At 56.4% G+C, this 27,900-nt stretch overlaps 1 protein-coding gene across 3 annotated transcripts in view; it reads left to right on the top strand.

The window, feature by feature from the left end:
* Nucleotides 1–27,900, top strand: part of LOC149520873 (protein HIRA-like) — a 136,481-nt gene that overhangs the window by 100,744 nt on the left and 7,837 nt on the right. For 2 of the 3 annotated variants that reach the window (XM_089775056.1, XM_089775057.1), the window contains 2 exons: nucleotides 21,379–21,501; nucleotides 23,960–24,123. In XM_089775056.1, coding sequence (XP_089631182.1) covers nucleotides 21,379–21,501; nucleotides 23,960–24,123 — 287 coding nt within the window. Of the gene's footprint in view, nucleotides 1–21,378; nucleotides 21,502–22,504; nucleotides 23,408–23,959; nucleotides 24,124–27,900 lie in introns of those variants that run through there. The other variant, XM_089775058.1, reaches the window with a different exon arrangement.

Consider the following 27,900-nt stretch of genomic DNA (forward strand, 5'->3'; position numbering starts at 1 on the left):
GAAGGCAGGGCAGCAAACCCCACTAGGGGGAGAAGAGGCAGTCCAGATGGTAAGGGGTGGTGGAGGGGGCCTTGGGGGTGGTGGCAGCAGGTGGGGTGGGGGGGCAACTGGACTGGGGGGAGGGCTCTGAGCCTCTCCCCCAGCCCCCTTTTAACAGTTCAACTCACCACCACCCCGGAGCAGATTGAAAAAGCTCAGTCTGTAAACAAACCCCCTCCACAGTTCTTGATGGTGATGATCTCCTCTTCTCCCCCTCAGCGGGGTGCAGCAGCAGCAGCAGGCAGGTGGCAGTGGAAGGCCGCTGGTGGTGGGTGCTGGTGGGGTGGTCCTCCTTCTCTGGAGCAGTGGTGGAGGGGAGAGGGAGGGCAGCTGGCAGGCCCCCCCTCTCCCCCCAGGCAGCAACAGCAGCAGGTGGTGGTGGTGGTGGTAGCGGTGGTGGTGGTGGGGTGCAGTGACGTCCAGGGAGCAGGCCTCAGCAGACGGGCGGGCGGGTAGGCAGCTGGGTGGGGAGGGCTCCGGCTGGTGCAGGAGCAGGAACCAGCGGGGTGGGGGGAGAAGGAAGAGGGCAGCCCCTGCACCCCGCTGCCTCTCCTCCTTCTCACAAGTGTAGGGGGGTCTATTTGAAAACATGGGATGGTGGGCGGGCGAAGCCCGCCCACCTTCTAAAAGCCCCTCCCCAGCCTTATGGGAGGGACACTGGACCCATGTCCAACTAAGTGCTTGGGGCAAATAATGAATAAAGGATCAAGGAGTGCGGGTTAAAGGTTCAAAATAAGGGAGCCGGATGGGGACACCGAGCAGAGAACCCCGGACAGCGCCCACTGCTCCTCAAAGCTGTCGATGGAGCCAGTGGACGCCGCCCAGAGGAACTCTGCCCGGATTCGTGACACAAGGGAGGAGCGGAAATAGGCCCCACAGTCGCAGAGAACCCCCTCGTCTAGCATCCTCCTCCTGGTATTGTAGATGGTGCTCTTAGCTAGAGCCAGGAGGAGGTTGACGAGGAGGTCTCGCGACTTTGTGGGGCCACGGATAGGGTGTGCATAAATGAATAGGTGGGGGGAAAAGTGCAGCCAGAACCTCAATAAGAGGTTCTGGAGGAGCCGGAATAGGGGCTGCAACCTGGCGCATTCGAGGTAGGCGTGCGCCAGGTTCTCCCTCACGCCGCAGAAGGGGCAGGTGTCTGGGATGGGGGTAAACCGCGCCAAGTACACGCCCGTGCTCACGGCTCCGTGAAGGAGCCGCCAACTGATGTCCCCGATGGGCCGCGGAATTAGATCGGAATAGACGCTGGCCCACCGGGGTTCCCCTCCCTCTACGGGTCTTAGATAGTCCCGCCATTTGGTATCAGGGCGGGACACGAGGGTGGGGAAATGCAGGGTGTGGAGCACGAGCGTGTACAGATGTTGCCTTGGCGCGGCTTGGAAACAGACCGGCTGCAGATTTTGCAGCCGGCTGGGGGTCCAGGGGTGGGGAGGCCGGGGGGGCCCGTGGAACAGGGGCCCAATAATCAGGGACGGAGGCTTTGCAGGAGGGGAGGGGCGGGGTGTACCCTCTCGCAAGGACCGCTGCAGGAAGTCGAGAGCGGGCCGCGGCAAAGCCGCCTTCACCTCCTGGAGTAGGCGCAGAGGGGTTCGGGGGGTGGAGAGCCCCATGCGCCGAGCGAGCGCTCGGGGATCCACCCAGTCCCCCCTGTCGTAGTCCAGGAGGTCTCCGACCGTGGTGGTTTCTGCCAGGATCAGCCTCCGGCGCACCGAGGGAGACTCCGCCACCTGCACGCACAAGGCTGGATTGTGGAGCAGGGGCTCCGCGAGGAGGTCTGCCCCCTCGGAGGCCACAACGGACCTGGTCGCCGAGAACAGCTTCCAGGTCTGGAGGAGGTCCTGGTAGAATTCCGGCAGCTCTGAGAGGTCTCGCGGAAGACCCCTCGGATGGATAAAAAAGAGCTGCCGGTCGTATCGGAGCCCTCGGAGGCGGCGGAGGAAAGCGCGCGCCAAGGTGCCCCATGCCGGACTACCTGCACTGAAGAGGAGTCTCTGCAGGGCCTGGAGGCGGAAGGTCCGGACCTGGCTGCGTATGCAGACCAGGCCCTGACCCCCCTCCTCCAGGGGGAGGGACAGGACCCCTGCAGAGACCCAGTGCAGTCCTGGCCAAAAGAACCCCAAAGCTGCCCTCTGGAGCTTGGCCAGGACCTCCGGGGCCGGGCGCAGGGTGTTGAGCCGGTGCCAGAGCATGGACAGGACCAGCTGATTGAGTACCAGCGCTCTCCCGCGAAGGGAGAGACACCGGAGCAGTCCCGTCCATCTCCGCAGCCGCTCACCCACCCTGGCCTCCAAACCTTGCCAGTTTTCCGGCGGAGAGGGATGCGTGGCGGATAAATAAACGCCCAGATAGAGCAGCGGACCCGCGCTCCACCTGATGGCCTGAAGCGCGGGTGGGAGGGAGCCGGCCCGCCACCCGTCCCCGACCACCAGGCCAGAGCTCTTGACCCAGTTGACCCGGGCGGAGGAGGCTGCCGAGTAGACGGCTTGGCAAGCCTCCACCCGCGCCAGGTCGCCCGGGTCCTGGACCACGAGGAGCACGTCATCGGCGTACGCCGACAGGACCAGCCGCAGCTCCGGCTCCCGAAGCACCAACCCCGTCAACCTCCTACGGAGGAGACAGAGGAAGGGCTCGATCGCCAGAGCGTACAGCTGGCCCGACAGCGGACACCCCTGACGTACCCCCCGCCCGAAGCTGACCGGCTCGGTCAGGGTCCAGTTGAGCCTGACCAAACACTCCGCGAGGGCGTACAGCACCCGGAGAAAACCCACAAACCGGGGCCCGAAGCCGAAGGCCTGCAGGGTGCCCAGGAGATACCCGTGGTCCATCCTGTCGAACGCCTTCTCCTGGTCCAGGGACAGGAGGGCGAACGACAAGCCGTCCCTACACCCGAGCTCTAAGAGATCCCGGACCAAATACAAGTTATCAAATATACTACGGCCCGGGACGGTGTAGGTCTGGTCGGGATGGATCACGTCCGCCAGCACGGACCGCAGTCGCAGCGAGATGGTTTTTGCTACGATCTTGTAGTCCGTGCTGAGGAGCGAGACGGGACGCCAATTCCGTAGGTCGCGGAGGTCCCCCTTCTTCGGCAGTAAGGCGAGCACCGCTCGCCTGCACGACAGAGGGAGGACCCCGCTCTCCAGGGACTCGGCCCAGACGGTGACGAGGTCCGGGCCGAGGACGTCCCAGAACACGCGGTAGAACTCCACGGTCAGCCCGTCCATGCCCGGGGTTTTGTTGTTGGGCATGAGACGGAGGGCTTCCGAGAACTCGGCCAGAGTGAGAGGCAGCTCCAGCCGGTCTCGGTCGCCCGCGCTGACCGTCGGGAGCTCGGTCCAGAGCGCCCTGCAGGCGTCGGCTTCGGTCGGATCCGGGGAGAACAAACTGGCGTAGAAGGCCCTGGCCCTTCCGCGCATCTCCACCGGATCCGTGAGGGGGGTGCCGTCCTCCGCCAAGAGGCAGGTGACGTGCTTTTTTGCCCCCCTCCTTTTCTCCAGGGCATAGAAGAAGCGGGAGCCGCGATCCATCTCCCGAAGGAGGTGGATGCGGGATCGAACGAAAGCGCCCCGGGCCCTGTGATCTTCCAGGGCTCGGAGCTCCTCCCGCTTCTCCCGGCACGCCTCGCGGAGGAGTGGATCCTCAGGGGCGGACGCCAGGCGCCTCTCAAGCTTCAAGACCTCCCGCTCCAGCTGCTCTATCGCCGCATCCCTCCGCCGGCTGGCGCCCCGGGAGTAGTCACGGCAGAAGAGCCGGGCGCGCACCTTCCCCACATCCCACCATCGCCGCGCCGAGGGAAAGGCGGGCCGCTGCCCCCGCCAGGCCTGCCAGAACTCCCGGAAGGACGCCACGAAGCCCACGTCCTCCAGCAAGCTATTGTTAAAATGCCAATAGGCCGGCCCCAGCCTCTCCGAAGTCAGAGAGGCCTTCACGGACACCAAATGGTGGTCCGTGAACGGGGCCGGCCGGATGCTGGAGGAGTGGGCTCGTGCCAGATGGAATCGCGACAGGTAAATGCGATCCAACCGGGAGTGGCTCGACCGTGTTTTCCCCACCCGGACGTAAGTGAAGGTGGTACTGTCGTCCGGGTGGTGGTCTCGCCAGACGTCCACCAGGGAGTGATGTTCCACTATCTCCCTGAGGACGTCCGCCGCGGCCTGGCAGTTCGCGAGTCCTACACGGTCCCGGTCATCGAGGGTGGTGTTGAAGTCCCCGCCCAGGACCAGGCCCTCGCGAGGATCCAGAGTGCCGAGGAAGGTGGCCGCCTGCCGATAAAAGGTGACCTGGTCCGGGCCCGCGTTCGGGGCATAGACGTTGACCAGGTTCAACGTCCGCCCCTCCACGCGGGCCCGGACGTGCAGCAGGCGGCCCGGGACAACCTCGGCGGTCCCCAGCACCTCGGGCCGTAGGGCAGGGGAGAACAGGGTGGCCACCCCGGCAGAGTGGGCGCCGAGGTGGCTAAAATACACCCCGTCCCCCCACTCCAGCCGCCAGCCAGCCTCGACGGCTGGAGTCGTGTGGGTCTCCTGCAGGAAAACCACCGAGTACCCCCCCTCCCGAAGGAAGGAGAGCACCCGGCTCCTGCGGAGACCCGCCCTACAGCCCCGGGCATTCAATGTTGCGAGGATGGTACAGTTCATAGTGAGGGCTGGGGTAGATCCTCGCGGACAGGCGAGTCGGCGGCCTCACGCAGGCCCCGCAGCAGACCGCTCCCCGACCCGAAGGTCAGGAGAGCGTCCCGAAACCTGCGGGTCTGACGGTAGGCCGCGTCGTCCTGCCTACTGGTCCCTCTCCCCTCCTGCAACAAGGCTCTAGTGGCCTGGAGGATGGAGTGGAAGTCCCCCCAGCGCTGGAGGGCGAGCTGCACCTTTCCTTTCGCCCCGCGGTTATCCGCGAGGAATTGGCGCAGCTCGCCCCTCAGCACCGAGGGGGAACCAGGATTCTCCTCCGTCCGGGCCCCCGGATGAAGCTCACGGGCCACGGAGACGGGCAAACAGGGATCCGATCCCCGACGCGGCGCCGTTGCTGCTGGCGCCGCGCTGCCCGCCCCCGACCCCGGCAGGGAAGGAGGCGGCGGAGGGAACAAGGCAGCCCCCAACGGGTTGGGGACCGGGGATACAAAAACGACCCCCGAAGGGCCGCCCGCAGCTAGCGGGAACGAGACGGCCCTCGCGGGGGTGGCACTGGCGGACGTTTGGGGGGGCAGTAGGGACGGATCGGGCAACATAACGGGGACCAGGATGGGAAAAGAAGGGGGGGACGGCAAGGGAGGGGTTACCTCCACAGCAGAGCCGGGGGGAGGGGTAGGTTCAGGGCCGGACAGTGGGTCGGGGGCAGGGAATGGGGCAGAGGTAGGGGTAGGGAAGGGATCGGGAGCAGGGGAGGACTCGGGGCTGGAGATGGGTTCGTAAAGGGCGGAAGCGGGAGTAGGGGGAGGATCGGGACGTGGGAGGGAATCGGGATCCTGGACGGGGTCTTGGAAAGGGTCCCCTGTGGCAATCCCACCGGGCTGCGGCGCCTCCCGAATGGGAAGTTGGGGGTCGGGAACAGGAAGGGGGCCCGCGCCGACGCCGGGCTCAAGTGGAGAGGCAGGTGTTAATGCCTCGGCGTCGGCCTGGATGGCATTTTCTGCTGGGCCCCCAACGGGAAAGGGGGATGACTGCCCCGCCTCGGTAGCTGGAGAGGGGGCACCCCCAACCCCGGGACCCGGCCGCTCGGCGCCAGCCGTCGCCCCAGAGGGCTCGGTGGCATCCGTTCCGGCGCTCGAGTCGGCCGGGCCAGTGGGTAATATCAGGGGCGCCCCGAGCGTGAGGACGGGGTCAGCCACCTGGGACACGGGATCGGGGAGAGGAGGGGGCGGCGCCATAGAGTCGCCGCCCAGACCGAGGCCCGCTGGCGGAGGGTCGTCCTCCCCCTGGGTGAGTGGGGTCAGACCCAGGGCCTCGATCTCCTCGAAGATGGAGCTAAGCTCCATCCCCTCGGCCCCGGAGCCTTCCCCTCCGGCCGCCGAGGCAACAATTACCTCAGCGGGGACGGAGGGGGGCTCAGTTGGAACCGGGGCCGGGGGGGTTCCATCAGAGGCCTCCTCGTGGATAGGCTCCTCAGGGGGGACTTCATCGTCCCCCCTCGCTGCCGCGGCTTCCTCGGCCGGCGCCTCCCGCTGATGCTCGTCGGGGGCGCTCTGGGCAGCGCCGGCCCCCCTCGGGATCTTTCGGAGGGGGGCCTTCCCGCCCTCCTCATCGGAGGGGGGAGATTGAGTCCGCAACCGGCGGGCTTTGCGCTTGCCCCCGACGAGCATCCAGCCCTCCGAGGTGGAAGTGGAGGACCGGTCAGCGAGGGCAAGGCCGGGGGGCACTTTTGGGGTTCGGGGACGGCGTTGTGGCAAGGGTGGGAAGGAAGGGGATACCTCCACCCGGGGAGGGCCCTCTCCCTCGCCCTGCGGCGACCGCGCCACCCTCTCCTCCTCGGGCCCCGCGGTGACTGACCGAATAGAGGTGGGGCCCGCCTGCCCGCTCGGGCACGCCAGGGGGGACGCCTCTGGCTCCCGAGCAGGGCCGTCGGTTGGAGGAGGGGCGGCCGCGGATCCCGGACTACCAGGGGGGCCGGCGGTGGTGGGGCCGGCGCCTTTACGGGCCCCGGGGGGCCCGGACGCCTCCTCCGACCGGGCCAAGGGACAGTCCCTCCGGATGTGCCCCATCGCCCGGCAGAGGAAGCACCGGGTCTCCCCCGAGGAGTAATGAATCCGATAATGGGCCCCCTGGTAGGGCACCATGAAGGACCCCTCGAGCGCCTCCCCGCCACGCGCCGCCGGCGGCAGCTGCAGCTGTACCTGCCGGCGGAAGGATAGGACGTGGCGGAGGGCGGGGTCCTTACAGCCCAGCGGGAGAGGGCTGATGGTCGAGATGGGCTTCCCCAGGGTGGAGAGGGAAGGTAACAGGGCGGCATTAGGGAGGAAGGGCGGGACGGAGGTGAGCACCACCCGTACGCCCAGGTCCTCCAGAGGTTCGAGGGGCACATGCACGCCTCCCACCGCCAGGCCCCTCTCCACCGCCTCCTGGGCGGCGGCCTCCGAGGCAAGGAAGAACACTGCCTTGCCGTACATCTTGGAGGCCGCCACCACGGCCGAGGCCCCCACCACCCTCGCCATCGCCCGCACGTAGGTTTCCATGTGGGGCGAGGCGGCGACCAGGAGGCAGCGGACGCCGTGCCTCCTGGTCATGGTGGGAAAGGGGCCGCGGCCGCCAGGGATGGAGCTGGAGGCGGCAGTCGGGGCTGATGACGGGGCACGTGGGGGGGCGGCAGCGGCCACCTGGGCGTACGCTCTGGGGGTCTTGATTGTGTCACCCCCAGAGCTGGTGGAGGGGACAGCAGGGGAAGGAGGGGCTGCGGAGGGCGGGGCGGCTTTGGCCGTGGTGGATTTGGCCTTCGGGGCCGGGCTTTTGCCCTTTTTCTTCCCCCCGCCCTTTTTTCCGGCCGAGGTGATGGTTGCTCCCGTGTCTGAGGGAGCGGCGGCCGTGGCGGCGGCGGAGCTCGGGCCTGGGGTCGGGAGGTCAGCCGCAGCGGTTGTCGGGCCTGGTGGTAGCGAGGGGGCCGTGGTAGTGACTGCCTCCATCATGGAAGGGGGGGGTAGGAAGGAGGCACAGATAACAGGAAGGGGAGCAAGGGTTCACCGCTCCTCCCCACCAGACAGCAGGCGAGGGAGGAGGGTGATTGAAATGGAGGGGGTGGGAGAGAGGGAGGGTGCTGGTTTTGGGGAGGGCAACTGAAGATATGGGGGGGGGGAGTTAGCAGCCTCACCTCCCTGCTGAGACTGTAGCAGAGGAGGAGGGCGCTAATACGGGGCGGGGGCACGCAAGGGAAGGGAAGGGTGGGGGGGGCGTATAATTGGGAGGGAAGGGGAGAAGGGGAAAAAGGGGGGGCAACTACTCCCTCCCGCCGACTGGTTGCTGGGAGGGAGAGAACCAAAAGGGGCGGATAGAGCAGGGGAACCGAGGGGCCAGCAACCACTCCTCCCCGCAAGGCTGGAGCGGAGGAGGAGGGTGCCGGCAGGGCAGACAGGGGGCAAGGTAACGGGTACAGGGCGGGGGCCGGCTCCTCCGGCTGCACTGGGATACGGGGGAGGGGGTTGTGGGGCCGTTGGGGAGGTGCAGTGAACAAGGGGGCTAACTAAAAAGGGGGGGCACAAGCGCTCAGGGCAGGGAGGGGGCGAGGCAAGTCGGGTGGTGCTCAAGGGCTGGGGGGTGGCTGGGGGGGGGGAGGGATAAAATGGAGGCAAACAACAGCTGGGCGGGGCGGGACACACACTCTTGGGCTGGCTGGGGCAGGGGCGTGGCAGATGACTTTGGGAGCAGGTGTGGTGGGTAAGTGGATTTGGGAAGGGAGGGAAGGAACCAAACTAAGCTAACAGGGAGGGGCAGGCAGTGGGGGGAAAAACCAAGCTGCTGGGGTAGGGTGGGTGACCGGGGGTAAGGGTGGCCCCCCAGCCAGATGTAGCTGAGGGAGGGGGGCCAAGTCCAGAAGAGGGGGGAGGGAGCACACCCACGAGCGCTGTGTGGGGCTCAACCTCGCCCACCGCTGCAGCAGAGTTCCAGGTGGCAGGCAGGGCAGCAAACCCCGCCAGGGGGAGAAGAGACAGTCCAGATGGTAAGGGGTGGTGGAGGGGGCCTTGGGGGTGGTGGCAGCGGGTGGGGTGGGGGGGCAACTGGACTGGGGGGAGGGCTCTGAGCCTCTCCTCCAGCCCCCCTTTTAGCAGTTCAATTCACCACCACCCCGGAGCAGATTGAAAAAACTCAGTCTGTAAACGAACCCCCTCCACAGTTCTTGATGGTGATGATCTCCTCTTCTCCCCCTCAGCGGGGTGCAGCAGCAGCAGGCAGGCGGCGGTGGAAGGCCTCCGGGTGGTAGGTGCTGGTGGGGTGGTCCTCCTCCTCTGGAGTGATGGTGGAGGGGAGAGGGAGGGCAGCTGGCAGGCCCCCCCTCTCCCCCCAGGCAGCAACAGCAGCAGGTGGTGGTAGCAGTGGTGGTGGTGGTGGTAGCGGTGGTGGTGGGGTGCAGCGACGTCCGGGGAGCACGCCTCAGCAGACGGGCGGGCAGGCAGGGAGGCAGCTGGGTGGGGAGGGCTCCGGCTGGTGCAGGAGCAGGAACCAGCGGGGTGGGGGGAGAAGGAAGAGGGCAGCCCCTGCACCCCGCTGCCTCTCCTCCTTCTCACAAGTGTAGGGGGGTGGAATGGCCCCCACTGAGCCGGAGGAACCCTTCTGGGAGCCATTTTGGGCCCAGCCTAGCCCCGCCCCCTCACCTGACTGGAAGCCAAAGGGCGGGGCTAGGACTATAAGAAGGCTGCCGGGGAGCTCAGTCAGGGCCCAGCCTCTGAAGGAGCCGGAGGCTTGTCCGGAGCTTCTGCTTGGGGAGGCTAAGACCCGGGCTAGGTTGCCTTCAGCTGCCTTCCTGGAGGTTGGTCAAGGCTTCCCTGCCCGGGCTACTGAGGCCTGGCCAAGTGCGCCAGCAGAACCACCCATGGACCCAGAGGATGGGCCCGACCTGGTGGACCGGCTGGACCCCCGATGGGTACTGGAACGCCAGGCCGGATGAGCGTGCGGGACACTGCAAAGCTCCAACCCCTTGACCCCTGGATTGGGCCCGCCGGACGCTGCGGGGATGACGGCGCCTCGACTCCCTGATGGACCTGCTGGAGCTACAGGTACCTGGGAAGGGGGAGACAAGAAGTGGCCCTGGGGTAGCCCGGGCTGAGAGCAGCCCACAGCGAGAGCAGCCCACGGCCAGACCGGTTACAGACCGGGGCCCTGCTGAGCCAGTCGCAGTTGCACTGCTGCATTCAGGGCCCCTGGGCCGGGGCGCAGTGAGGTGGGTGGGCCTGCGTGCCCCCCCCGCCACCCCCTAACCGGGTGGTAGTCTCCCCCTCACCGCTGCTGCTGGTGACCTCCCGGGCCTGCTCCTGAATGAGGAACTTCTACAAACTGGTGTTTGGTTGCAGCCATGCCTTGCGTCAGGGCCTGGCTGCCATTGGCCACCCCGCCCGGAGTTAGAGCCTGGGTTTTGCTTGCTGTATTTGTTGACCGCCCTGCTCGAGGGCCAAACCTAATAGACAGTATTGATTGCCTGCCCTGCTCAAGAGCCCGGACTTACCTACGGTGCGTTTGGGACCGTCCATGCATCGGGCGGAAACTCTTAAAGGGACAGGACTAGAACGGTTTCCCTGCCCAGAACTGTATGAAAATAGACTGACAAGTGGTGGGCTTATTTCTCTGCGGCCTGGACCTGAAGCAAGGCCAGGCACGTGAACGATTACCTCTGGGCCCGACCTGAAGGAAGGCCGGGAAGAGACTCGCCCGCCTGGACTGTTTTAAGGCGCGGTAACGCAAGGAGGCAGGCACGTCTCCCAATGTGCTGGAGGCAGAGGAGCCGCCCCCTGAAGGCCCACCGGCCTATCACAAACCCCCCCGGAAGGGGGAAAAGCTCAGGCTGTTGTGGACATTGCCGGAGGGCAGTGTCCTGAAAGGGATCTGGCCACCTGCCAGCAGTGCTAATTCCCCAACTCGACGGCAGGTGGCGCTGTGGCGAGGGGGAAGCCGCTACACATGGCTAACATAAAGCAAAGCTAAGCTGTGAGCAAGAGGCAGGCCCCTGCTCACAGAACTTGGCACGAACAGGGCTGAGAGTGCAAAACACGAATTGGTAATAGGCCCAGGTGTACACCAGTAATTGGTGCTAGGTACCAACTGTAAAACAGTCATTGGTACTGGTCATAAGTTGAAAGCACATTCCAAAAGGATGGTACCACCAGCTTGTTAAGAAAGACCTTGGTACCCACACTCCGCACAGCTACCGACCCAGGTTCAGGAAAGGGTCTAAACTGACAGCATAATGGGTAGAGATGTTCTAATCGAACCATGAGGTGCATGGTGGTGGGTGGTATCTAAGTTGCATCAGAGGGTGGTAACCGACACGTCAAGAGTGATATGTAACTTGTTTGTATCTGTGTATAAAGTGGTGTCCTGGAGGGGGCAGTCTTTGTCTAGCCGAGGGGACAGTGGGACCTCCCACTGATTGAGCTGAGTCCATTGTTATGGGTACATATGCGTAGCGGTTTGGTAGAGTCTACTGACCGCTATTACTGTACTTTGCCTAATAAACCTGGCCTGGCACCTTCACTCCTTATCTGATTTGTGGTCTTTGGGGGGCTCTCTCAGAGTCTGCTGTGTTGACTAATTGCGCAAGTCAACACGGCAGACATCACTGAGTACATACGCACTCAGCCTTCTGGTTATCAACAGAGCAGGAGACCACGACAGTAACTCCTGACCTACTACAAGGTGTATGTGTGTTGTGTGCGTGAGCGTCAGAAACTTTTTCCCATAGGGTCAACTGTGGAGATCCCTAGAGTGGCGCCACTATATCAGTGCATTTATAGCTCTGCTGACCATGCCCCTCCCTCGGTTCCTTCTTACCATCTGTGAGGGGGCCCCGCAACCACGCACTAAAGCCCCCGCAGCAAGTGCCCTATTCGGGCGGCGGGGAGCCGTGCACCGGCATTGTGCCGGGTGTACGCGCGCCGCGGACCAGCTGGCAGCCTCAGGCGTGGCGGCCCCGGCACGGACGCTGCAGGAGGGGCGGAGCTAGCCGGTGACGTCAGCATGACGTCTGTCACATTACCGAATTGGAGGGAAGCAGCCAGATTGCTGCTGCACCCCTAGGTGGGGGTGTTGGCCCCAGAAATTGGTATAAAAGGGAGCCATGTGGGGTATTGAATGGGAGCTTGTTGTTTTCTGATCTTATGTACGCTATTTATGTGAGTGTATAATGTCTGTGTGTAGGTAGGAATCTGTAATCTGTGTGGAAGCAGAATATTTCTCTGCATGTGATTAAGCATTGCTATGGACAGGCTGATTAGCCAGGCCCTGTAGGACAATGGCACTTGATGGGCCAAGGACACACCCAAAGAATGGGGGCTGTCACCTGAGAGCAGCCAGCAGGAAACACAGAGATTGGCCTCTGACCAGGTGACCGGCTGAGACCAGAAGAGGCCAGGAAGGAGTATAAAGAGGCCATGTGGTCGATGCCATTTTGTCTTCAGCTCAGCACTTCATCCCAGAGGCAGCATTGCAGGGATTGAAGGGCCCGAAAGACCTGTGGACCCATCCTGATCTTAGGATGTGCAATAAGAACTTTTAAACCAGCAGCTGCAACATCTCTGCTAGAGCCTGCATTGAGAACTGGGAGATTCGGTGCATGTAACGTACTGTACTTTAATAACCTTACTCTCATGCTTTTCTTTCTTGTAATAATAAACCTTTAGTTGTTAGATGCTAAAGGATTGGCCCAGCGTGATTTGTGGGTAAGGTCCAAAGGATAAATTGGCCAGAGATCTGTGGCTGGTTTCCTGGAACCGGACAGAACTTGTTCGGGGTAGGTGGGATTGGGTGCTAGGACCCCCCCACCTGTGTATGAGGTCTGGGGCACGGATATTGCTGGGGTGTCGGAGGGGTTTTGCTCGGGAGGCTTCAGGCAGGCAGCTGAAGCACTCTGTGGGACTGGTTTGTGGCCTATTTGGAGAGGTCACCAGTCTGGGGGCTGTAAGTAGCCCCGGATTTGAGCAATTCGCCCTGAGCGGACGCCCTCAGTTGTGCCCAGACACGGCCCGGTCCGTCACAACGTCCCCCTCCGGCGCCGGGCGTGGTGGGAGTTTTAAATGCCGCCCCTGAGCTGTGTAGGGGAGGGGGATGCGGCGGGAAGACAAACGCCAGAGATCGGAGCCTTCGACCCCAGAGGATGGGCGAGGGCACGAACACGCGGCCATGGAAGGCAGGACATTGCAGACACCCGTGGAGCAACGGGGTCCAGAAGGCCATCCGGAGCGACGAGCGGCTGGCCCGCAGAGGGCTGGGTAAGCCAGCAGCAGGGGAGGGGAGCCAGAACGGAGAAGTAGCAGCCCAGGGCGGGGTCATATAAGAACCCCGCAGATTGGCAGGTTTCGGCCGGACGTCCATGTCAGCTGGACCCAGACCAAAACCGGTCCATGTCCTTTAGGGCCCTGGGCTGGGGCCCGGGAGTGAGGGTGGGCCCGGGCCCCCCTCTCTACCCCTCTCCCTCTCCCGGAGTAGCTAAGAAGGAAACGCCTGAGAGAGTGACTAGGGGGTGTTTCGGACATGTGTAGCCGGGGATCGGCGAGAAAGGTACGTCACGGGGCGACAATAAGGGCACAGAACAAGAGGGCACCAGACTATTCCATCTGCACTCGGACGCCCCGAACTTACCCCGGAAGGGGTAAAGCCCAAGCTGTGTGGGCACTGTCGGAGGACAGCGACCCGAATAGAATAGCGCCGCCGCCGTCGGAGCCAATTCCCCAAAATCGACGACAGGCGACGCTGTAGGGGGAGTCGGAATCCCTACACCATCCATGGCGGTGTTGGAACTTTCTAGCTGTCTTCCCTAGGTAAGCTCCTAGTCCCTAGCACTCGACAGTTGATCATATCGTTTCTCTTAGCTGTGTTTTCTTGAAAGAATTCCTAGTAGGAGTGGGCAGCTGTCCACAAAGAGTTAGCCATCAGGGCTCCAGGGTATGCCTAATGCCCCGGGGTTTAAGTCGTGCACTGTGTGCAAACCACTTCTGCCCAACAGCGATCCACGTGATGCATGTCTTCGGTGCTTAGGAGAAGAACATCGCACCAAGAAGTGTAAAATCTGCAGGGGTTTTAAGCCCTGTGCAAGGAAAGATCAGGAATACCGGCTCCAACAACTCCTCATGGAAGCAGCACTGAGACCTCCTCAGATGGAGAAGATGGCACCAGGTGCAAGCTCGGTGCGCAGTGTTTCAGCCTCTGTACACGAGACTGCACCAAAGACAGGTGTCGCTAAAGACTCTCAGCACCGAAGCCCACCAGCACCAACGCCTGTGTCCCCGAGGCACTGATCAACCTTGCCAACACCGCGTGATTGTAAAGAGGGCAGAGGCAGATTGCCCCATAAGACATGACTTGGGCAAGACCTGGCACGGTGCAGGCAGTCCCCCCGTACGCGAGGCCCAGAACTTGCCATCGACTCTGGCCCCAGAAGCAGCACCGTCAAATCCAGCATGAGGCCTGTCACCAGGACATTGGAGTCGGGTGCACGTGCTGAACTCCCCATCGACGCCAGATACCTATGAGGCCACGCGAGACCTCATAGAAATATCAGCGACTGAGGCGTCTATGGAGTGGGACAAGCCTCCATCACTGTTGAGGCCACACCAGTCGAAGAGTAAGCTAGCAATGCTGCAGCACCCTCAATCCCTGGAGTGGCAGCAAGGCAGGTCAGTCTCCTCATCATTGGAAGGTTCACCACCTCCGGCCCAGCGCATCACATCCAGCACCGAAGAATTTGCCAGAATCCCCGGCACCGGGCACACGACAGGCGCGGAGACTTGTCATGGCTGGCACCGAGTATGCCCTGCCCCTCAGCGTTGAGGTCCCGCTCCTGGTCCTGGACCACGTTGAGGTCCAGAGGCAGACGGCACAGCTCCCTCCCAGCACTGTTCCAGGTCACCAAAGGCTTCCAGCCACATGGTACCGGCGTGCCATGGTCCTCGCTGTTGGAGTCTGAGTCCGACGTGGTGTTGGCGCATTCCCACGGAACCTGCAGTGACTGAAGGGGCCGTGACCCTCTGGCACTGTGGCAGACGCAGTGGCTGCCCCCCCCCCCCCCCCCCCCACACACACACACACACACATACTGGCCTTCTTGGACACCCTGGCCATGTTACCAGTCCCAGGGCATGCCCAGATCCTCCAGATCAGCAGTTTCTACCAGCTATCTATCTCAGTCTCCCAGCGACCGACAGGCAGTCGAGGGCACCCTCTGCCACAGTGTCACGACCCCCCCGGTGGGGATAGCCTGAGAAGAGAGGCCACGGACCAGGCCTCAGGTCAAGGGATACTGGCACAGACGGGGGAGAGGCGTGGGGCCAACATCACCCAGAGCCTTCAGTGGACCCACTGCTACCCCAGGCTGCTTCATCGTCCTCCCCGGATGAAGCAGTGGCAGCAACCTCCATGGCAGGCCCTCCTCCGGAGGACCACAGGGCATACCAAGAGCTTTTGCGCCAGGTGGCCCAGAACATGAACCTCCCTATGAAGGGGATACAAGAACTGGAGGGCCCAATGGTGTACATCTTATCACAGGAGGGTCCATCGGGGGTGGCCTTGCCAATCATAAAGACCACTCAATCTAATTACAACACCCTGTGGCAGACCCCCGCCTCCTTACCGCCCACGGCAAAAGGGGTGGAGAGGTACTTCGTCCCTTCCAAAGGGTACGAGTTCCTTTTCTCACACCCCCACCCCATCTCTCTTGTGGTGTCAGCCATCAATGAGAGGGAGCGGCAAGGCCAGCAAGCGCTGGCACCTGAAGCCAAGGAAGCAAAAAAGCTCAACCTCTTTGGCAGAAAGGTCTGTTTGGCAGGGGGCCTGCAGTTGAGGGTCACAAACCAACAGGCGATCTTCAGTTGGTACGCATTTAAATCTTGGGAGGCGCGCTCTAAACACAAAGAGCTCCTTCCCCCAGATGCACGGCAGGAGTTTGGAGCCTTAACGGATGAGGGATGTACCATAACCAGAACCTCCCTGCAGGTAGCCCTGGACTCTGTGGACTCAGCAGCAAGAATGCTTTTGACAGGGGTGGCCATGTGTAGGTCAGTGTGGTTACAAGCTTCAGGCCTACCTGCAGAGTTCCCAACAAACTTTGTAGGACCTCCTGCTTGAGGGCAGGAGCTTGTTTTTGCAGCAGATGGGCTCTAAGCTCCATTCGCTCAAGGATTCACGGGCAACTATGAAATCCTTGGGCATGCGTACCCCTGCTACCCAGAGGTGCCCTTTTAGGCCCCAGCCCCCTCCGCAGAGGTTCGCGCCTAGACAGAGTCAGGAGCAGCCACGTAGGAGCAACAGAAACAATAGGAGGAGACCCCCCAAATCAGCAACCTAACCAGGGGAATAACTCCTCCAGGGCCCAAGAAGGGCTTCTGAAGGTTTACCCGATGACTGGGCACTAGTTCCCATGGATCCTTCCTTTATTCTCAGCCAGGCTCTCCCACTTCTACCGTGCGTGGGCCAGCATTACTTGGAACCGTTGGGTCCTCTGCATGGTTGAGTGGTATGCTCCCTACAATTCTCCTCTTCTTCTCTCCCCCCCCCCCCCCCGTCCCTCTTCAGGGACCCCTTTCACAAGCATCTCCTATGACAGGCGGTCCAGTTGCTCCTCACGTTGGGGGCGATCCAAAAGGTTCCCCCAAGGGTAAGGGGGTTCTATTCCCATTATTTCCTAATCCCAATGGCGAAAGGGGGTCTGAGACCCATTCTAGACCTGAGAAACCTCAACTGCTACATGCAGAAAATGAAGTTCCGTATGGTCTCCTTAGCCACCATCGTCCCATGCCTGGATCCAGGCAACTGGTATGCTGCCCTCGCCATGAAGGATGCAGATTTTCACATATCAATCCTCCAGACCCACAGGCGCTACCTCAGAGTCACGGTGTTGAATGAACATTATCTGTTTGCAGTACTCCCCTTTGGCCTGTCCACTGCCCCCAAGTGTTTACCAAGTGCATGTTGGTGGTGGTGGCTTTCCTGCAGAAGAGGGGCGTTCAGGTGTTTTCCCTACCTGGACAACTGGCTACTGAAAGGGAACTCCCAGGAATAGCTCCTTACGCACGTAAAACTAACCCTAGAGCTGTTCAGGACTCTGGGCATCCTCCTCAACAAGGAGAAATCGGTGCTAGGTCCGGTGCAAAGAGTAGAGTTCATTGGGGTGACTCTAGACTTGATTTGGGGACGAGCCACCCTTCCAGAAGTCCGATCTCAGGTGATGAGGGATATGGTATTCTCCCTCACCCAGTGCCCCACCACAACAGTGAGGCTGTGCCTCAGTCTTTTGGGTCATATGGTGTCGTGCTGCCACGTGATCAGATATGCCCGGCTGCACCTCAGACCCCTTGAGGGGTGGGTGGCTCACCTCGGTCTACAGGTCAATGAGGGGCAGCTTGGGCATGGTAGTGTCCATCCCTCAAGGCGTGATATCCACCCTGAGATGGTGGTTGTACCCACTCAGTATGGGCGAAGGAGTGGCATTTGCCCCACTGACACTTGTAACAGATGCCTTGGACCTTGGGTTGGGAGCCCACTTGGGGAACCTAAGGACTGAGGGTGCGTGGTCCCCTGCAGACTTGGCTCTTCACATCAGAACACGCTTGCAGATGCCCTCAGCAGGACTTTCATGGTCCACGAGTGGTCCGTCAGAACAGACCTATTACGCTCAGTTTTCCGCAGGTGGGGGGGTGGGGTCTCCCTGTCTAGACCTATTTGCCACACAGGAGAACAAGAAGTGTAAAGATTTCTGCTCATTCCAGAATTGCAGTCCTGGCTCCATGGCGAACGCGTTTGCATTTCATTGGGGGAAGGGGGCAGCTATTATACACGTCCCCCGCTACACTGGTTCCTGCTCAAGGCACGCAGGAACAAAGCATGCCTAATCCTACTGGCGCCAGCGTGGCCATGTCAGCATTGGTTCTCCACCTGTCTCACCCTGTCAGTGGAGGCCCCGATAGCCCTTCCCTTGTACCTAGACCACCTTACGCAACACTGAGGCCTGGGTGTTTGAGACACCCGCACCTACACTCACTCCACCTTATGGTGTGGAAGCTAGATGGCTCAGTCTGTTAGAACTTCAATGCTCAACTCAGGTACAGGAGGTTCTCTTGGGAAGCAGGAAGCACTCCACCAGGGTAGCATACTTAGCCAAGTGGAGGAGGTTTTTCTCCTGGGGCACAGACCGGGATGTTTTTCCCCCAGGCGGGCACCCATTTTGCTGGTACTGGACTACCTGTTACACTTACGAACAGAAGGCCTGGCACCTGCCTCTGTTAAGGTCCACTTAGCGGCTGTGTCTGCTTTCCACCCCAGGTGCTCCCAACGTTCCCTGTTCGTTCACCCATTTTAGGAAGGGGCTGCATAGGTTGTATCCATATTTTCCATTTGTATCCACATGGGACATTAATTTGGTGCTCAATAAACTTATGGGACCCCCCCTTTGAAACAATGGCTGAGTGTTCATTGCTTCACCTGTCCACTAAGTTGGCTTTCTTAGCGGCTATCGTGTCGGCGAGGAGGGTGTCTGAATTACAAGCTCTTTCCTCGGAATCCCTGTACACGGTGTTCTATAAGGACAAGTTTCAACTTAGGCCGCACCTGGCCTTACCAAAGGCGCTCTCCCAATTCCACCTTAGTCAAGACCTCTTCCTCCCAGTGTTTTACCTGAAATAACACTCAAATGCTAGACAAAGAGTGTTACGCACGTTGGGCGCAAGACATGTACTGCACGGGACCATTTAGGAAATTAACCCAGTTGTTCGTAGCAATAGTGGAGTGGATGAAAAGGGAGCCTGTCTCTGCACAGTGTATATCCTCTTGGATAGTTTGGTGCAGATGGGACACTCAACTAGGGCACCCGCCTCTACCACTGCATTCGTGGCGCAGGTCCCCCTCCTAGAGAGATGCAGGGTGGCCATGTGCTCCTCAATACGTCTTCACCGCACACTACGCCATTGATAGGTTCTCTAGGGAGGATTCAGCTGTCGGTAGGGCAGTGCTCCAGTCAGTGATTCCTAACTCCGACCCCACCTCCATGATGTAGCAGCTTAGGAGTCACTTGATTGGAATCAGTGTGAAGAAGCACTTGAAGAAGAAAAGGCAGTTACATGTTCTCATAACTGGTGTTCTTCGAGCTGTGCTGTTGACGTCCATTCCAATACCCACCCTCCTTCTACACTGTCGGAGTAGCCGGCAAGAAGGAACCGAGGGAAGGGGTAGGGTCGGCAGTGATGTATGTAAGTACCGATATAGCAGCGCCGTTCTAGGGGTCTCCACAGCCGACCCTAGGGAAGCTGCTAGGGGAAAAAGTTTCTGACGTTCATGCACACTGTCATAAATTGGAGCTGCTAAGGAAAGTCTGACTTACCTGAAGAGTGAGGAAAGTGTTAAGCAACTGAAGATACACCTACGGGGAGGGCGGAGTCAGGCAGTCAGCCAATAAAAATGCAGGTAGGAATTTCAAACTGGGAAAGGGGGGGGGGTTTCGCTCTGTCTCCTTTGTTTGAGATGAGAACAGTTTCTCCCAGGTACTGAGGGAGATGGGAGATGTTTCTCTCTCTCCAAGAACGGGCTTCTTGAAATGTGTAAGTAGGGAAGAGTTTAGATAGTCCGGCAGGGTTTATTGTTTTCCTTGTTTGGGGGTTTGGAAATCATGTCTGAGCTGGCTAATTGTTTTTCTCTTTTGTAACTAAGTATTACAGCCCAGGGCTTTCCCAGAGTATATATCAAACTGTGGCTATTTACCACCTAGCCAATTTACCATGCTTGCAACTGTAGTTTTGTTTTGATAAGTGTTTTTTTTATTTTAATTAACCGGTATTGGTTGATTGTTGTGTCCTTAGGATTAAGTGTCTAGTTACAAGGGTAGAGTCCATTGTTTGTGGATTCCCTCTGTTTTCTCAACCCAAAGCAAAACAGAGCTTGGGGGCAGGAGGAAGAGCCTTACCTTAGAGAGGGAGATTCCCAGGTGATTTCTCTCTGGAAAAGGTGGGGGTTTTTTGTTTGTTTTTGTTTTTTTTATTTTATATTTTCTTATAATCACTTGGGTGGTGGCAGCGTGAAACCAGTCTTGTCTTTTTTGGATCTCAGGGAGACTGAGATTGAATACGTTTGTCTCTGGGAATCAGAGAGACTAGATTTACAGTGTTTATTCTGCTAGCTGGCCCCCCCATCTCTGCACGTAGAGTGTCAAGTTGGGGAATTGAGCTGTGACACACGTGTATACCTGATTGTAATGGATGTGAACAACACATCTTGAAGAACACCAATTACGAAAATGGGTAACTGTCTTTTCCATACAGCAGGCATGTCAAACAAGCCCCTGGTGAGCCGCATGCAGCCCAATTGAAATTTTTTGCGGCCCACCACTACATTTTTATAAAAGAATAAAGTGCGGCCTACTGGCCGCTCAGAGCACGTGGCCAAGTGCAGATCACAGCCGGACGACCGGCTGCTCTGCACACGGCACCGCAGCAACTGCTCACGGCCGGCCGGGTCACTCTGTGCTGGGCACTCCATCACGTGCTCACGGCCCGGGCTGCTCTGCACATGCATCAAGCAGCTGCTCACAGCTGGCCGCTGTGCTCACACTGCCCCAGCACCTGAGGAAGAAATGTGTGGCAGCGGCTCCGGGACCCAGGCATTAGGTTAAGGGGGCCTGGGGGGTGCCTGGCTCTGGGGGAGGGGGGAGGCATTAGGTTAGAGGAGGGGGATTGGATTAGAACAGGGGTATGGGAGTGCCTGGCTCTGGGGGAAGAGGAGGGGAATATTTTATTTATTTATTCCCAAATAAAATCACAAAATGTATATTAATTTTATATCAAGAAATGTCAATTTTTTGCAGTTGCATGAATATTATATGTTTATGCAAAATCTCAAACTTACAAAGTATCTGAAATTTTCACAGAAGCCTGTTCTAGTTGATTAACCACGGTCTATACTTGTTTTTATTTCAACAAAACAAGTTAGGTATCTTAAATACCTTAAATTTATATTTAAATTAAAATTATTTTATATGGGTAAATAACAATTTTACAGATCAAATTATTGTATTATAGTAAAACAAGACCTGAAAAATTATAAAATATACCTAAAACAATCTATAATAAATTATTATGAATTTCCGATAGAAGTACAGTTTCTTTGGTGGCCCTGAAAGCCATCAGTTTTCGCTTGTGTGGCCCTCAGTAGACTTTGAGTTTGACATGCCTGCCATACAGCCTTGTTCCTACCAGGGTTGTAAATTTTTCTTTTCGGTATGGCAACCTGTAAAATGTGCTGGTGGATTTTGTCATCTGCTTTCCAGAGCTTAAGTCAAATCCTTTTTAGGCTATGTGATTAATCCCACTTACTTCAATGGGACTTTTGTGTAAATAAGGTGAGCAGGCTTTAGCCTTCTACATTGCACCAGTGTGTATCATTACATTTATTAATCTAAATGTGGGTTATTGCTGATTATGTACTATATGTATTGTATGACTTGTGAACTAATCTTTGTACTTTTGGATAATTTAAGCACTATACCAAAATGCACAGGCACTCTTTTTTAACCTGTGTATTTATATAATTTTAACATAAGCTTTAATAACATTTTTGTTATTGTGAAAATGCAAATAGAGTGTAAATCAGAATAGAACAGTCATCTGCCACCTGATGCACTATTCAGTGTTTTATATTATGTTCTGTTTTTTCCTCCCCCCAACCCCAGGAACCTTGTTTCTGACAAACAGGACTCCTTAGCACAATGTGCAGACTACAGGAATAGTTTACCATCACAAGAAGCCATGCTGTGTTCAGGACCTTTAGCCATAATACAGGGATGGACATCAAAGTATGTATTTAGACATTATATTTGTGTTCACTGTTCAGCCCAGTGGTCTGTTTCTGCTTCACATACAGTCAACTGAATTGTCTGGGGTTAACTTCTGTTGTGCTATCTAGTTTCAATGTGACTAAATGCTTGAGTTACTTAGTTATTTTCAGAAATATCAGTGGGTTGGAGTTCTCCTCTGTCAATCAAATTCATACGGAGTTTGTTTAAACTTTTTACCTTTGTAACCTTGTATCTGGTTAGCTCAGGGACTATTTGGGTAGTAGGAAGGTGGCTGCACACTATGCTTAATAATTCTACTTTTTATGATTCTTCTTTACCTGTTGGTGCAGTGTTTCTCATTTATGTTTATAGAGTATCACTTTGTTTATTTAAATTGGATTTCTTACATTTTGATTTTATGACTGACTTATTGGACTATCACCCCAAAAGTGACTTGGTCTACAAGCTTCAATTTTGGCTTACTCAATTGTCCTTAGTTGACTTATTCATTGGACTCTTCAAATGTTTTAGGGACGATTGGATGGGTAATTAGTTACTTGCTGCATATTTTTAACTACTGATGATATCACCAGGGAATAGCAAGAGCCAGTGGAGGTTTCCCTAGATAGTTCAGTAGCTCATCTTCACCTGCCACTTGCATCCCTGGCTTCTAATTTATATACTCCTTCATAGCCTACTTGGATTTTATTTTACTAATTTTTATGCCCAAATGAGAGAGGCTATACTTGACTTTTTTTTTTTTTTTTTTTTTTACGGAAAGAAGAAAAATTGGATTTAAAAAAGAAAGAATGGAAATAATAGTTTGAATCTATTCTGTCAAAAAATGCAGATGAAAAATTAGTTAAGGGTTTGTAAAGATGTTTTCATTACTTCAAAAAGTAAATGTATTAGAACATTATAGTTAACTTAAAAAAAAAAAAGATTGTCCAGCTTTTTACAAAGACTATTTATAAAACTAGCTTTCATTTACTTTCTTGGCTTTCACATGTTTTTGGGTAAGGATTAAGGAGTGTTCTGAAGGGTTATATAAACATACAGAAGACAACTCCTACCCTGAAGAGCTTATAACATTCAAGAGAAAAAACAGGTGAGGGGAAGCTGCACAAGAGCAAAGTGGGATCAGGATGATGCTAGGAACTTATTGTGGTAGTTAAATTTTGTTCATTTGGTTACGTGTTTGATTTTGTAATATAAATGAAACTGTGCAAACTGAGCTTTGCTGTGGTGGAGGGGAGTGGTACACACTCCGGACTGAAGCGGGCAAAAGGAAGAGGTTATAGGGGTGGAGAGGAGAGCGAGCGGTAATTGAGGTTGTGGTGAAGAACCCCAGTGGGCAAGGGACAGTGGGGCTAGGCACCTGAGAGGTTTCAGTGGTAGAAGAGGGATAGGTGACAAGGAAGAAGTGATCAATGCAATATAGTAAAATCCAGAGCCAGTGTTTTCAAGTTGAGTGAATGGTTTCTGGAGGCTCCTATTGATTATTGCTCCTTAGGTGGAAAGGCTGAAGGGAATGGGGGACCACTGAGCCTAGTGCCCTGGTGGGTCGTCTGGGTCTTGTGCCAATGTAGAGGTTCTAAGACAGGGGTGGGCAAAAGGGCCTCCGCGGGCTGGTTCTGGCCCATGGACACCCTGCCACTCCCCCGCCCCCCCGGTCAATCCAGGTCTGGGGACGGGGGAGCATACAAAGTCTTCTCCCCTGCCAGGGGCGCGCAGCGCTTAGTCAACCACCGGGGTTGACTTTAAACACTGCACTCCCCTTGCAGGGCAGGGAGAGAGGGGCTTTGTGCTTCCACCCGCCCCCAGGCCCTGGTTGGCCTGGGGGTGGGGGGAAGCGCACAGAGTATCCTCCAGCCCTGCCTCCACCCTGCAAGGGGAGAGCAGTGCTTAGAGTCAACAAACAGGGTTTGTTGCGCGCCCCTGGCAAGGGAGAAGACTTTGCATGCCCCCCTGTCCCCAGACCCTGATTGACCTGGGGGCAGGGGGGAGCGCACAAAGTCTTCCTCCCGCCACCAGGGGCATGGGCACCTTGAGGTAACCGCCAGCTGTTCATAACAGCTAGTGGTTCTCTTGTGGAGGGGCAAAAACTTCACGCACCCCCATCCCCAGGCCAGTCAGGGTCTGTGGGTGGGGGAAGAACGGAAGTGTCCTGGCCCCACCCCTTCTGCCCGAGTCTCCGCCCTTTCCGGGGTGGCCCAGGGCCACTTCAAAAATTTCTGCATCTCCTCCTCCTCCCCCCCGCCCCCCCATCTAAAATTATTGCCCACCCCTGTTCTAAGAGCTTTGTCTAACAGGAGTGCAGATGACTTTTATAGGCACTGCTACCTTTGACAGTAGAGGTCCAAACTGGAAAAGTACTAAATACCCTTGATATGTGAAAGACTAGAATAAGGGCTTTTTGCATTGTGGGAATTTTATTCTAATTAATCTCTGACCTTGTACCATATTTGGTTTATAGTTCAGGAAGGCAAGCTGCAAGACTATTCTCCATGCCTCACTTAGTACAACAAGAAACAACACTGGCTTACCTGGAGAATCAGATAGCAGCAGCACTTACGTTACAGTCCAGTTACGAATACCACCATTGGCTCCTTATCTATGCACGGTACCTAGTTAATGAAGGTGAGCTATGGTATGCAATGCTATTTCTTTTCAGAACTCCTGAATTCTCATTATTATGTACTATTCTCAGTGTCCTTTTGTTTGACACCTCTGTGGTTATTAACAGGGCTCGACAAACCACAGCGAAATCCACTTGCCAGCCCCGCACTGCGCATGCGCGCACCGCCGGTGAATGGGGCAACTGGCTGAAATCTACTCGCCATGGGCGAGTAGATAAATAGATTTATCGAGCCTTGGTTATTAAACTGGAGGCTCTTTCACTTGTATGCTGAATATAAACAGTGTATTGTGAAGAGAAGTCTAATCTCTGGATTTAAAGTATAGAAATACACATTGCTTAATAGTCAAATAATCTGCCAAGATCTATATACTGTCTCTAATAGCAGCGGCTGCTGGATGCTGCAAAGGAAGGTGCAACACTTCCATAAAGCATGCAATATTTAACACTGCACCACGAGGAAGAACTAGAAATAAATTAATAGGTGATCACATTTTGTCTTGAAGCAGAGGAATTCCTCACCTTTTGACTTTTATCATGGCTAATATAGCTGCAGAACTTCTACTTTTATTCATGTAAATGTCTAAACTTTAATAAAAAATTCTGTTACATTGAATAGATTAATAGTATGCAGCAGCATTACCTAGATTATTTTTGTTTGAGCAAAAAAAAGGGGATGGGGTATAAATTTCCATAGAATACTAGGACTGGAAGGGACCTCAACAGGTCATGGAGTCCAGTCCCCTGCCCTCATAGCAGGACCAAGTACTGTCTAGACCATCCCTGATAGACATTTATCTAACCTACTCTTAAATATCTCCAGAGATATTTCCAAAGATAATAGCTAGAGGCTCAGATACCTCCTCTATCAGCTCCTTGAGTATTCTAGGATGCATTTCATCAGGCCCTGGTGACTTGCAGGCATCTAACTTTTCTAGGTGATTTTTAACTTGTTCTTTTTTTATTTTATCTTCTAGACCTACCCCCTTCCCACTAGCATTCACTATGTTAGGCATTCCTTGAGACTTCTCGGTGAAGACCGAAACAAAGAAGTCATTGAGCATCTCTGCCATTTCCAAGTTTCCTGTTACTGTTTCTCCCTCCTCACTGACCAGTGGGCCTACCCTCTCCTTGGTCTTCCTCTTGCTTCTAATGTATTTATAAAAAGTCGTCTTGTTTCCCTTTCTTCCTGTAGCTAGTTTGAGCTCATTTTGTGCCTTTGCCTTTCTAATCTTGCCCCTGCATTCCTGTGTTGTTTGTCTATATTCATCCTTTGTAATTTGTCCTACTTTCCATTTTTTTATAGGACTCCTTTTTTATTTTTAGATCATGCAAGATCTCGTGGTTAAGCCAAGGCGGTCTTTTGTCGTATTTTCTATCTTTCCGACGCAGTGGAATAGCTTGCTTTTGGGCCCTTAATATAATGTCCCTTTGAAAAACTGCCAACTCTCCTCAGTTGTTTTTCCCTCAGTCCTGATTCCCATGGGACCTTACCTATCAGCTCACCCTTGTTTTTTTAACCCCTTTTAGCCTAGCCCAGAGACTCTCAACACTTCCGTCTCCTATGTCCATCTCCACCTCACTCCAAGTGTGTTCATTTTTAACGTATAAGGCAACACCTCCTCCCTTTTTCCCCTGTCTATCCTTCCTGAGCAAGCTGTACCCTTCCATACAAACATTCCAATCGTGTATTATCCCACCAAGTTTCTGTGATGCCAACAGTGTCAGAATTGTACTTATTTATTAGCACTTCCAGTTCTTCCTGCTTATTACCCATACTTCTCGCATTTGTATATAGGCATCTAAGATACTGATTTGACCTTGTCTCCCAGTTTTGCCCTGATCCTCCTTTCTCTCTGCCATTATAGCCCACGCTCCCTCCCATTTCCGACCCAGGTCTCCATGTTCTCCGCTTACCCGTGGGCTTTGCTCACCTGTCCCTGTCGAACCTAGTTTAAAGCCCTCCTCACTAGGTTAGCCAGTCTGTGTCCAAATAGGGTCTTCCCCCTCCTCAAAAGGTGAACCCAATCTCTGCCCAGCATTCCTTCATAGAATAGCATCCCGTGGTCGAGGAAACCAAAGCCCTCCTGGTGACACCATCTTTGCAGCCAGGCATTCACCTCCAGGATGCACCTGTCTCTGCCCGGGCCCCTACCTTCGACAGGGAGAACTGAAGAGAATACCACCTGCGCTCCAAGGGTATGTCTACACTACAAAGTTAGTTCAAACTAACGGACATTAGTTCGAACTAACATTCATAGGCGCTACACTAGCGCTCCGTTAGTTCGAATTAAATTCGAACTAGCGGAGTGCTTAGTTCGAACCAGGAAAACCTCATTTTACGAGGATTAAGCCTAGTTCGAACTTACTAGTTCAAATTAAGGGCTGTGTAGCCCCTTAATTCGAACTAGTGGGAGGCTAGCCCTTCCCAGGTTTCCCTGGTGGCCACTCTGGCCAACACCAGGGAAACTCATCTGCCCCCCTCCCGGCCCCGGACCCTTTAAAGGGGCACGGGCTGGCTACGGTGCCCGTGCCAGGTGCAAGCCTGCCAGCACCCAGCCAGCAGACCCTGCACCTGGCACGGATCGAGCCAGCCACCCGATGCCCCCCAGCCCTCCCCCTCTTCCCGGGACCAGGCTGGTGGCTCTCGGGAGCTTGCCCAGGACCGCAAGAGGCGGGCACCCGCCTGGGCTAGTGCAGACATTGTGGACCTTGTCCACGACCTCTGCACTAGGCACAGGAAAGTGGCCAGCTGGGCAGGAGAGCTGCCAGCCTGGCCACCCAGGAGCAGGTGTGCATGAAAATCAAGGTGGTCCACTGAGACCCCCGACCCTGAGCTTACAATGGCCATACTGGGTGAGACCAAAGGTCCATCTAGCCCAGTAGCCTGTCTGCCGACAGCGGCCAACCCTAGGGACCCTGAAGGGGATGGACCGAAGACAGTGACCAAGCCATTTGTCTCGTGCCATCCATCTCCAGCCTTCCACAAACTTTGGGCAGGGACACCACTCCTACCCCCTGGCTAATAGCACTCCATGGACCCAACCTCCATGACTTGATCTCACTTCCCTTTAAACTCTGTTCTAGTTCTAGCCTTCACAGCCTCCTGCAGCAAGGAGTTCCACAGGTTGACTATTTGCTTTGTGAAGAACAACTTTCTCTTACTAGTTTGAAGCCTGCTACCCATTCCTTTCCTTTGGTGTCCTCTAGTCCTTCTTTATGGGAACTAATGAAGAACTTTTCTGTGTGCACCCTCTCCACCCCACTCATGCTTTTAGAGCCCTCTATCCTGTCCCCCCTCCGTCTCCTCTTTTCTAAGCTGAGAAGTCCCAGTCTCTTTAGCCTCTCTTCATATGGGACCTGTTCCCAACCCCTGATCATTTTAGTTGCCCTCCCCTCTCCCAGCCTCTCTCTTCCCCTCTCCCACCTCCTTTTCCCAGTCTCCCCCAGTTTTGTTCAATAAAGACAGATTCCATATTGGAAGACACGTTATCTTTATTTTGTACATCAAGAAGAGGGGCTAGGGAAGGGTAAGTGGAAGGAGGTGAGGGAGGAATGGGGTACGCGCCCCTGATGGGGAGGACTGGGCTGGCTCTGCGGGCTTTTGGGGTGGAAGCTCTCCTGCAGCCCCCCAATTGCCCCCTCTCCCCAGATGGCAGCCTGCGGCAAGTGCAGCCAGTCTGATGGCCGAGTGCTGTGATGTGCCCAGTGTGGGTACTCCGGGCACTCCAAGCCAGGACTGCTTTGCAAGCGGGGCACCCCTGAGAACTGTCTGGCCG

The sequence above is a fragment of the Pelodiscus sinensis genome, chromosome W, assembly GCF_052426305.1.
Source record: "Pelodiscus sinensis isolate ZL-2025 chromosome W, ASM5242630v1, whole genome shotgun sequence".
In the NCBI taxonomy this organism is placed as follows: Eukaryota; Metazoa; Chordata; order Testudines; family Trionychidae; genus Pelodiscus; species Pelodiscus sinensis.